The sequence below is a fragment of the Myripristis murdjan genome, chromosome 1, assembly GCF_902150065.1.
Source record: "Myripristis murdjan chromosome 1, fMyrMur1.1, whole genome shotgun sequence".
NCBI lineage: Eukaryota > Metazoa > Chordata > Actinopteri > Holocentriformes > Holocentridae > Myripristis > Myripristis murdjan.
In genome coordinates this window covers 19,464,388-19,476,903 of record NC_043980.1, presented here as the reverse complement: position 1 = coordinate 19,476,903, position 12,516 = coordinate 19,464,388, and the positions used below count along the sequence as shown (strand labels likewise).

The window sequence follows — 12,516 nt, the reverse complement described above, 5'->3', positions numbered from 1 at the left end:
GCCTCTTTTAAATGGTTGAAATCAAATGTTGCCAGGCCGAATGGCCTCCCGGGTAAGATGTGAATTCATTAACTGCTTGTTAATTTTATACACCACTTACACGGATGTAGTTGTAAATGAATGCAGAAGTGCGGATGATTAAGACATTTCACACTTTACGCAAGGGTTCATTAATATTATTTTTTAGCAGTTCTGCTTTATTTGATAGTCACAATAGAGATAAACAGGGGACGACATGCAGCAAAGGAGCTGAGGCCGGATTCGAACCCCGGTCGCTGTGATCGGGACTGAGCCTTGGTGCACAGTACGCGCTCTTGGCCGGTGAGCCACCGGTGCGCCCGACGCACGAATGTATTGACATGAGTACTTGTAGTTGTAGTTTACCCAGCAAAAAACAGCAAGTCACTAACTTGAACCACAGACTGGTACTGATGCTGTGAAGACACGATCATATTTGGGGGCGCACATGCTCAATGCGCATGAGGGGCTTAATATTAGGACAATTAAACGAATAAATTATTTACTCACCAAGAAGCCACCTATCGTGCCAGTTTGTAGTCTGCTCCCTCAGAATGTATGAATCGTGCGTTGAACCAGGCCAGTATTTTCGGTATTTTCATCACTTTGACATGCAGGTGTATTAATTGTTCATCAGTTTTAATTGTTCATGTGTCTGGGACGAATTGTTTTCATATTATCAACAGTTTCCCAGCATCACCTCTAAGTGTCGCCAAAGGAACAATAGCTGTAGAAACGTGCGTACGCCAGCTATGAAGTTGGCGTGAGGCACCGCACATTTCCACGCTCATTTCACTCTTTATACATCTGAACCTTGCCGTGGAAAAGGGCGTACGCTGTGCGTACTCACGTTGTTGTGCGTACTCACGCTTTATACATGAGGCCCCTGGTGTCTTCTTAGGCAGGCAGGGTCTCGTTCACTGTTGTTCGGATCCCGTCACCCCACTGTTGGACGGAGGTGTCCTGGTTCAGCTGGCCTCTTTTTTCACCGAACTCTGTGGCGGAGGTCTTTCAGGTCCCAGACCAGACTGTGCACAGGTTTTTCAGCTTCACCAGTTCCTCCCCGTCCTCCAGTTAGAGATGTTGGGATCCGGCTCCAGATCCAAGTTGTGACAAATAACACAACTGATAATTCACCGGCACTAATCGTAAACATACTGTGAGCATCAGTAGTAGTGGTAGTATCATGTAGGCCTATATATGATACAAAAACAATTAGGGCTCTAGTCAACCAAAGATACCGGTATTTTTTTTTTTTTTTTTCCCCCATCAATCATTTGACTGACTGATGAGGAAGGGGGAGACACAGAGGACACAAGGAGTTCCTGGGCACAAGAAAATACACAAATAGGGACAAACAGTACTAAAGTGGCCGAGAGAGTTGTTACCACTTGAGTAAGCTGAACAATCTGACACTGAGTGGAGAGAGTGCCAGGTGCTTATCCTGAAGGGTTGATGAGGTGATCGGCAACAGGTGAGGGGGTGAGGCAGGAGGCAGCGGAGAGGGAGTGAGCCACACCCAGGCCCAACACATACACACACACACACACACACACACACACACACACACACACACACACACACAGTGAAATAGGAGGAGAAGACAACAGGGAACCAAAAAGTTACAGCTAGAGCCGTGATAGCACCGTGTGCACTCAAGCCTACCTGGTAGCCTAAATGAATTACAAATAAACATAAAAAACAACTTGCAGTGTTTTCAATCATTTTTGGCCTAATTACTTTATAGTAATATTTCAGCGAATCATGATGCATTTCATCGATCACGTGTCTTGAAAACGATTACATCCCATTCTCAAGTGGCATCCAGCTCCAAAATAGGAATCACATGCATCATGCCTGCACATGTCCCTCCTGTCCCCCGAGCAATTAGAGGAAGTCCACTGGGAGGACGCACGCCTCTGCTTATAAAAGTCACAACAGCAATTATCTGACCAATGAGAATTTAGGTTGGAGAACAGTATATCGACCAAGCAATCATCACCTGACCGGATGACAACAGCCATAACAATAACAATAATAATAACATGGAAAAACTGGAACAGTTCGCAGCATGCTTTGCAGAGCTCAATACATGCCCTAAAAATAGAGCAACGCATTCATTAAATGAAATAAATGGAATTAGATGACAGACTGAGAATCACAGAAATATACAAAGGCAAACAAAGGCAGGGAAACAAATGCTTTTTTACATGTTTGCAAACAAAGACATTTTATTTCAGCTGGTTAGCTTTAGTATCCAGTGCTCATAATCTGTGAAATGGGTGCCAAGCTTCGAGACAGCTGTTCCTGTCAGCTCTGTGATGCAGTGATTTGTTTGTGTTTTAGCTGGGAAGTTGCTTGTCTACCTTTTCCACTCATGGCTTAGCCTCCCATACCCTCCTGTCCCTGTTCAGATGGAGCTAAGATTTGCCAACTCTGCGGTCTTTAACAGAGGGCATTGTACCGTGCTACACACTGTATTAGGCATTAAATAAAAATGTGGATGGTAAGTCTCTGAAATGACTAAACAAGGGGGTGGAGGCTGGCAAACGGCTGGTGTGATGTGCATTCATAAATACACCTAATGGCTTGTTTTATGAACACCCTGATTCATTCTTCTTTTTTCCATTCTTTCCTTGAGACTGATTGGTTTTGAGAGATTGAGATGATAATGCTGTGAGATACAAATGAGGAGGCTGTGAAAAATCTCATTTGAAAAAGCAAGGGGAAGCGTAGCCTTGTAAACAAAATTCTATTTCACATTGTTAAAAGGTAATTTGTCTCCATCGTGCCTGGCACAGCCTTCATAAATAAAACAGTGCACATTGCAGGTGAGCACTCATTCCCCTTTCTTCAGTTTTTTTTCTCGACTTTTGTTTGCTTTGCTCTGCTCTTTGCATGCAAATCAGACGTGTGTAAGGCAAAATAAAAGATAAAAGGAAAGAAAATGAACAATAGATAACATGAGGGCCAATGGCTATACAATATGTTTTGGTTTTCCAAGCACAACAATAAGACTTGAAGATTTCACTGAAATTAAAGTTTTCCTAAAATGAACTTTGCTTTTTAAAATTTGCCTGCGTCAGATTCCTGCTTTGAGTTAGTACCAGTACTAGCAGAGTATGTAGGTCGGTCCGCATGCTCCCTGAAAATGGATATGTATTTTTAACAAGCAGATCTACAAGTCTGTTGCTAGTGCCTTTAAAAAATAACAGTACAAATATTACAATAACTTTAGTTACCATGTTTGAAGTCAAATTTATGCAATTAATACCTGTGTAAGACTGTTATTAAAATATCTTTTCTGTGTTTATGTGGCCATCCTCACCCCTAAGACTGGAAAAAGAAACGCAAAAAAACAAGTATTTTACCATCTTAAATCTCCTGAAACTTCTCCAGTTCACCGATAAAACAGATAATGACAAAATCCGGTACCTCCCACAACACAGTAAAAATATTTAATTATTGCTATTTATGTTAGCTCTGAGATGCAGGTCCTAGGACATTGATATGAATTATTGGAGCAATGCATTCCTCCACAATACCATGCGTGAGGTTTTGTGACAATTGCATGAACTGAACCACCATCTTTCACATGAAAAGGCAAAGGGTCACATTTAAGCAAAGAAAACTTAAGTTAAGGTTAGGCCGCTAAAATAATATGCAAGTTAGAATAAGCTTCTGTCATGGTTAAAAAAAATTAAACTTAGTTTTTGGAACTTTGAGCAAAAATTAATATTTCATTCACAGTTTTCCCAGTAGTAACTCTTTCTGACTCATTACTTGCCTGAGTCATGCTTGAGGTCCTCCTGCTCTATCCCCATTGAATCAATCTGCTGAAAAGAAAAAGGACTTGAAAGTCATGTGGGCTGTTTTTTTGGGGTTTTTTTTATATATATATATTTTTTTTCATTTGTTATTTTTTTCAAGAGACTCATTTAATTTGAAAATGAGTCATTTGATGGACTGATCGGATAAATAAATAAATACACAAAAGGTTCCTCCAGGACAGCTAATCTTCAGTTTGATGGAAAGTTCTGCAACTTTGTTGTCACAAGGTTGGGGGATATCTAAATGAATCCCTCGCTGAAATTCAATAAACTCTAGGTTACGGGTAATTGTCCAGTAGGATGTTTTGGGTACCTCATGAACAGAATTAAGTTTATTAGATCTGAGGTTTTATGTCTTATTTGCAATCAAAGTAAGTAAAATACATGCTGGATTAGCTGTCAGAACCAGTGAGATTGTGTTTAAATTGAGAGACAGCACACTCGTGATTTGCATATTATTCTAGCAGCTCCTGAGCCCAGACCTGGTCTTTAAGTATTCATAGTCAGTAGCAGCCCTTATTTTCAAATCGTAATTGTTGCAGATGTCCACTTTAGGACTGTATATGCAGACTGTTTAGGGAAAACTTTGAAATAAATGAGGGAAAACATGGTTTGAATGATTCATTTAGTTTCAGTTAGTCATCCTATCCCCACCCCCTTTCCCAGAGAAATGCAAATATCTTTAGCCCAAATTAGAGAAAAATACTTAAAAGAAGGACACACAGTGTATGCACATTAATGTCAATCCTTGATACTTTATTAACTGTTAATGTGCATCACGATTATCACAGTTGTCCCATTTCTCCTTTTGCTCTCTTGGTGGTTTCTTGAGGGTCATTTCAGGCTTCAACCCCCCTCCCGCCTTCCGTTTAATGGCTCTTCCTCTCACATTTCACCTGCTTTCACCTGATCTGTCGAGACCGGCATCCAGTCTTGAAAAGCGGAGACAGCGTAAAGATCAAGGCCAAGCTGAGAAGTTCAAGATGTTTCTCAAACGTTCTGAGAGCAAATAATTAATAACTTTAGCTCCAATTCAGCCTTAAGTTTTTCAGTCAAGGTATCTTTATCCTCCTCCGTGGGTCTGAGACTGTTCCTTAAGGATATCGTTCACTGCCAGAACTGCAGGAAGCGACCACGTTGTCTGTGTGCCAAAGCCTCAAGTCAAGTGTTAGTGTTGTTAGTGCAGTTGCTGCTATGGCAAATTACCATGCAACATCCAGCCCACTGAATACAAGAGAAATGCATGTTGGATTTGTTCATGAGTGTATATTTTGTAAGAAATTCAGCCCTTTAGTCAATATTGCAAATGCTCACATCACTGGTAGTGGTATTTGTGGTGATACAGTTGGATATGTCGCACACAGTGTTGGGGTTGAAATCTCCCCTTGTGGAAATCTGGGTTCGTAAAATGTGTTTTTCATAAAGTTAAAAAGCAAAAAACTGTATGCAGCTTGTTCTTAAAGCCTTATGTTGAACTCCATTTTAGTTGTTTTTTCTTATCTCTCGCAGCCTTGGTCCTTTTGTAGGCTTTCATAGATTGAAAGCATTGACCCCCGCATTTCTCCTATTAATGGCTTTCATCCAAAGCCCACACTGCTTTGGGTCTTTGGGAAATTAAAAGAATCGCTTTTTGTTTGGGCCCTGACTTTGGCACACCAGTACTGCCCAGCCACCCATTGAGTGACCAAATGTTCTTATTCCTAATGAGACAAGATGATAAGTGGCATGTCCATCAGTGACATTTATTATGTATCCTCATAGTGAGGCTGCAGGTGTCTGGCAATGTGATGGTATGGAGAAATCAATCTATAGCTGATGGCTACCTAAATCATAGCCCTTCATTAAGTAGTGCTGCTTCATGGGAATCAAATGTATCAGTCCACTAGTGATACTGTTTGTCTGTAACACAGTTTTCCTGGTGACAGACATGAAAATCCACCGGTGCTCATGGCACACAAGTTACAGAGAAATCTTCAAGCACAGTGGTAGTTGTGCTCACGGCTGAGTGGTGCTTCACTGAACTAAAAATTAGCCGAAAAGTGGTAGGGTTAGAGTGCACTTGGTATTATTTTAATAAATTATAGCCCAAAATAAAAACATTCAAACACTACTGTGCTGAATCCTTGTTAGGGTGTAAGGAATCCCCTATTACAAGGTTTGTAAAGTGAGATTATAATCAAGTGCAAGTAATTATCAAGGGTGGAAGACGCTACTGTTACATTTACCCCAATTAATGTAATTCAGTAACTTTTTGCAAAATGTGCACTTGTACTTTTTGAAGAAAAAAATTACACTGAGAATTTTACTTTTACATAAAGATGTTTTTGTGTAGGACTTGTGCTGCCAGAGCTAATTAGACATCAGAAACGGGACAATAAGAAACTAACAAACCTTGGAGCCGTTCACAGGACATGGTCAGCCAACAAGCCAGCTTCGTAATCTGTAATCCTTCCATAAACAATCCAGTTTCATCCTTTCAGAATTGCATGCAAAATATTAGATATAACACATCTAAAAAAAAAAAAAAAAAGAGCTTCTTTTGATTAATTCCAGTCCAATAAAAAATAAAACATCAGCTCTATTAAGTTCAGTTAAGCCTTTCATGTTAGTTCAACACAATTCCATTCACTTCTGTTTATGTTTCAAAAATTACAATCAGCGTCTACATCTACCTGGGTATGTTGATTTTGTTTTGTTTATCCTCCTTTGTTTGAGTATGTTTGGAGGCTTTCCTGTTAATATTATTTTGCTTATCTGAAATTCATGTGAGTAAACATTCAAATATTCACTAACGCCTGGGAGGATAGATCAGCATCCACGGGGAAAAGCCCACTTGAAGTAGTTTGGTTGTGATCAATGGCTAGCCTCATCTTCTCTCTCGCTCTCAAATAAATAAACAAATACACAAACAAACAAACATTAAAAAAAAAAAAAAAAAAAAACGCAAAAATAAAAACGATATCTAAAATAAATCCGAAAAGACCGATCCTTCCCTGTCTCCCAGTTGTTTATGAAAGCAGGAAAACTGAATTGTTTCTTACACTGTTTACGTTACAAATTCTTTTTAAGCTTTAATTGCACTTTTTCACCGCTGCTATTTCTCCTCGCCAACTCTACTCAGTCTTAGCAAGTACAGTAGACATCCTCCACACCAGCCTTTTTTGGATGAATTTTCTTTATACCCAGACCTCTGGCTGACATCCATCAATGAGTATGGCAATATTTATATGATTAAAACTGGGGTTTTAATTTACTGCTTTTGCTTCAGATATGCCCACTGTATTCATAACTACTGCAGCCAAGCCATTAAGCAAAGTTTGATATTCATCCTCATTCATTCTACTGGCTGAACATACAATTATTCTTAAATTCATTAATTAGACTCCTTTTTTGGATTAATACATTAATTAGGCTCTTCAGCAAATCAAACATGTATTAAAAAAAAAAAATCACAGTTAAGCAGAAATTAAAATAACTTCTCCTGGCCAGTCAAAAAGTACAATGACCTTGCAGCATAAAAAGAAAAGAATAACAACAGTAACTGCATAAATAAAGCAACTTAAACATGAGAAAACTAGCTGCCAAAAGTATTGGTACTTTGGTAAATATTGATTGAAAAATTTTGAAAAGGTACCAATTCTGCTTTCCAACAGTATCGATACCTGCAGTGTTTTCTGTCTCTGCCTGCCACACACACACACAGAGAGAGAGAGAGAGAGAGAGAGAGAGAGAGACAGCACCGCTGCCCACTGTGCCCTCCTCTCACCTTCATCTGTTTCATCCTCTCAGCATTATTTCAGGTTTGCTTCAGTAACTTTGTGCTTTTACTTTAGGGAGAATATTCCTGAAGTAAAATCTCTAGCTGAACATGGCAGGTGCTGCAGAGCCTCCCCGACCAGTTTTGGTGAAAAAGAAAACCGCCGCAGCACCAAGTGGAAGTTTCATTGTTTTTTCCATCATGAGACTAACAAACAAACAGGTAGGCCAAGGATTTCAAAAGGCCAATATGCAAACAATGCTACAAAGTGGTGTCGATAAAGGGAGATAACACATTAGTGATAGACTTCATAAAGAGTATTGAGTGGTTGCTGAAAATGCAGTGCCATCAATGAAGCATTTAAACATTTTACACTAAATGTGTGTTGTTGTTAGATTGTTTTTTTCACATTAAACAGCACACCAGCCATTGTTGGTGAATCTAACGTATTTTACCTAAAACTATCAGGACTGCCTGAGTAGGGTTAAGTTCGGTTGGGTCTCAATTGAAAAAAAAAAATTATCTACTATTAAACAGAGTGAGGTTGTGACTGACAGCACAAAATTCCTCTGTATTAAAAAATTATTAACATACAAATACAAACAGTCACTTCAGATTTCTAAGATTAGAAAGTCAAGTTTAATAACTTATAATTAACAAGAGGAAAAAACTTTGTGCCTAAAAAGTCTTTCTCTTCTAGTCCCAGATGAAATCCAGTTTTTATGCCTCATAATATGCTGCAATTTTTTCATCTGTGGTATTGAAAAAGGTAGCAAATACAAATATTTTTTTTTTCAAAATTGTATCAAAGTTAGAAATTCTAGCATTGTGACAACCCTGGAGCAAACTATTTCCAAATATTTTACTGTCGACGTTTAATTAACTTTATTCTGAGTACTATGACTACCAGATTTAGTCAGTTGGAGTACTTGGATTGGGTATGGCTGAAACTCACTTGATGCTCTTATTCCAAACTGATATGCATATGATTAGTGTTGCAAAATTCCCGGAATTTTCAAAGTTGGAAAATTTCCATGGGAATTTTCAGAAATTAACGGGAATTAACAGGAATTTTCGGGAATATATATTCACTGTATTCACCCGGTCATATACATGTATACATAATAAACATTTTGGTTTGCTATAAGCAGATATGCATGCAAACATGTGACATTATAATGAATTTCCAGGGAATTTTCGGGAATTTTCCCCAGCTGAGTCAAACTGTCGTGAATATTGGCATAACCAGTGTGTGAAATAAAGGGAAACAAAGGGGAGCACAGCTCCCTTGGTGATGACATGAGCTCCCCTGGCTGGAAACATTGTGAAATTTTGGGGGAGTGGTGCCTGCTTGGTCCCGGCCAGCACCTCATGGAGTGCGTGGCCACCCGGTCAGGTCTGCCAGATCTGGTTGATTATTAGTATCAGTTGATTATTGATTATGCAATGCCGCGATTCACAGTTAATCACGCTGCGCACATTAAACAATTTTGCGGAAGCAGGAGGATGGCATGATTTACGTCGTATCCACGTTCGCGTGCTGCGTGCGTGACCGTGCATGTGCTCGTGCATGAGCGCCCGTACTGTACTGGAGCACACCCCCTCCAACCGTGCCAGAGATATTTTAAGTTGATTTAATTAAACAGTCAAAAGTTACTTTGGTGGTCCGTGGATTCATTTTTATCATGTGGATTGAAGTTTGCATAGCCCATATAAATACTCGGGAAATCTGTTGTTCAGATGAAATTAACCTGATCCATTGGGGCGTTTTATATAAATATCCTACATTAAGATTAATATTATCGCCCGTGTGCAATGAATTTTCTCTTTATAATACTCCTATGTCTGTTCTGCTGTAGGATATTAATGCAATGGCCAACAGTTATACAGCATTAGTAGGAGGTGTAGGCTATTAATTCAGGCATAGGACTGTGTGCAGTACTATTGTTAAGGTGTGCATATGAAGTGGTTCAAACTACCCATTAAAATGCATAGAAATGCAGGAAATTGAATCGTGATGCTGATGTAATGATCGTCTCAGTGGAAGTGCTGTAGCCTAGTGGAGTATAGGCTACTGATTGATGATGATCAAATGTGCTTGAAATTATTTGCATATGTGGATCATGGTGCACAGTTGAATTTGCATTGAATCATGCAACATACACTATATTGCCAAAAGTATTCGCTCATCTATCCAAATCATTGAATTCAGGTGTTCCAATCACTTCCATGACCACAGGTGTATAAAATCAAGCACCTAGGCATGTGTGACAGGGTCAGAATTATGGCATGTTGTTTTATTGCATGTTGTGTTTTACCTGAGTGCTGTGTTTTTATTATGCATGTAGTGTGTGTGTTTTACTTTGTTTGCTGTGGTTTTATCATATTTTAATTATTGGGTTGTTTTGAGTGTTTATTTATTAAGTATGCATGCTGCTTTTACTTTGAATGACCCCTGCGAAGCCCCACCCCCAATTACAAACTAATCAGTGAACAAGCGACAGGTGTGGGACGCTGAAAAACAAAGGACGGACACTGCTTTTATTGACGGAGCGAGCTGCGGGAAGGGAGCGAGGAGCAACGACGGAGCAACGAGCGAGGAACAGCGGAGGGCCGACAGAGCGGTTCGGCCGAGAGAGGGAACACGCAGCGGTTCGGCGAAGACAGTCTACCACCTGACGGAGCGGTCCCCCAACTTGAGGACGACGGAATAGTGCCGGGAAAGGCGTGCGGTAGCCTAAAGTCCGCCACCGCTACTTTACTCAGGCCTGGGCCGGCAGTCCACTAGCTGTCGCCCGGGACAACCGTGAGTATACCCGACTTAATTCGTGGCGGACACGGGGGCTATAAGAGGGTCGTCAGTGGAGGAGCTAAGTTGTAGTTGAGCACCACACTCGCCAGGTTTTCCTGTGTTTCCCGCAGGGACGAACGGAGTGAGGGAGACCCGGCAGCTGGTGCGGGGAGGCTACGAGCTACGTGGAGGAGCCGCAGGGATACGCGTGGACTGAACTGGCCGGACTGAGCTTTTTACCGCTGAGAAGCAGCATTTTATCCTTTTATTTGCATTTATTTTTTATTATTTTATTGTTTTTAGTATTTATTATCCTGTGTACATTATTTTTGGTGGTACCACCCTTGACTCCTTTTATTGTAATAAATCTAGTTTTAATTGGATGTATCGTCTGTGTTGGTTTTTAACTCTGCTCCCCTGATTTTAAGAACCTGTGAGTCCTTTTTTATAGAGTCCTAGGGCTCTTTTAATCATCCCTAGGTGGCGTTGTCGGTTTTAGTGATTTTTTCCTATTTATTTATTTGTAATTTTAAGTGCGGCCTTTTGGGCCCGGCCACATTTTTGGCGCCGTCGGCAGGATCAGGGTTAACGAGCAGAGTTGAAACCCACAGGACTGTTTTTTAGTTTGCAAAAATGATGATGCCTATTTATCCTGGTGCACCGTGGGTACCTAAGTTTGGGGGGCCAGATTCAGAGCTCAAATATGGGGAGTGGAAAGAACAACTCCAGGGACTGCTTGAATATGCTGGTCTAGCAGAACCACGTAAAGTGAGCATTTTAATGGGGGCACTGACTGGGCTAGCTAAAAGACAGGTTCAAGTGTTGGCTGAGGGTGACCGTGATACAACAGCTAAAATTTTCTCTGTGCTTGATGGACTTTACAGAGGGAGGGCTCCCATTGCACTAGTTAGGTCACAGTTTTTTAATTGCCAACAGAACCCAGAGGAACCTGTGCAGTCATATATTCTTAGGCTCAGGGAGCTTCACCGCAGGCTGCAGCAACATGACCCAGACGAGGCCCCTACAGACGATCATCTGAAGGAGCAGTTCCTGCTTGGTCTGGAAGAGGGCTCCCTACTACAAGCTCTGAGGAGGCATGCCCGCCAGAACCCAAATGGGACGTTCGACGCCCTGCAGCAGGAAGCCCGGCTTCTGGAGGAGGACCAACGCGGCCACAGGACAGAGGTAACCTGCATGGCGGTGGGGGGCACTAATAGCTATAAATCTCGTTCCCAGAATGTTGACTGGAAGCAGGAGCTGAAACAGGAAATCATGACTGAGCTGAAAGACCAGCTGAGGGATTGGACCCAGGAACTAATCAGGGAGCTGAAACCCAGGAGCCCCCCACAAGGAGCTGCCTACCAAGGTCAGCCAGAACGCGTGTATGTTCCTGCACCCACCTCTAATTCCTGGGACACAGATGGTAAGCCCATTTGCAGACGCTGTAAAAAATCAGGCCACATTGCTAGATTCTGCAAAAACCGCTCAGTCCCTACACCAGCTTTAAACTAGTTGCCCCTGCTGCTGAGGTCCAAGCAGTGGGGATAAGCCAGGAAACTGAATTGCAAGGGGCCACCTCAGCCTTGATTGGCGAATGCCCACATGTGGAAGTTGTAATCGGAGGGGTTAAGATGACTGGCCTGCTGGACACTGGCTCCCAAGCCACCCTGATGAGGCAGAGTGTGCTGGCCAGCCAATTCCCTGATTATGGTGTCAAAGAGCTTCCCTCCTTTGTAAGGCTGAGGGCAGCCAATGGCTTAAAGATCCCCTGCCTGGGCTATGCTATGATGGACTTTGAAATTGAGGGACATAAAATTGCAGAGCGGGGTGTTTTCATTGTGGAGGATGAATTTTCTTCAAACCCCCTCATCATAGGCATGAATGTGGTGCAAGCATGTTGGGATACTGTGTTTAAGGGCGCGGAGGGCCCAGTGTCTTTTTCTTGCCAGAACCCCAAATTTCAGCATGTCTGGAGAGAGGCCTTTGCAGTGTGCCGGAGGACAACAGTGACCGCTGAGGACGGGTTCTTGGGCTACATCTGGCCAGCGCGACGACGAGGAGTTGTGGTCCCAGCCAGGAGTGAAGTTGTGGTCTGGGGGCGCGCACGGTCGGGCCCACAG

At 41.7% G+C, this 12,516-nt stretch overlaps 1 protein-coding gene across 1 annotated transcript; it reads left to right on the top strand.

Moving 5' to 3' along the window:
* Positions 1-10,176: 10,176 nt before the first annotated feature.
* LOC115366482 (uncharacterized) lies at positions 10,177-12,120 on the top strand. The gene is made up of 2 exons (XM_030061995.1): positions 10,177-10,411; positions 10,528-12,120. The coding sequence occupies exon 2, from the start codon at positions 11,030-11,032 to the stop codon at positions 11,906-11,908; it is 879 nt and encodes a 292-aa protein (XP_029917855.1). The 5' UTR covers positions 10,177-10,411; positions 10,528-11,029; the 3' UTR covers positions 11,909-12,120.
* Positions 12,121-12,516: the final 396 nt, after the last annotated feature.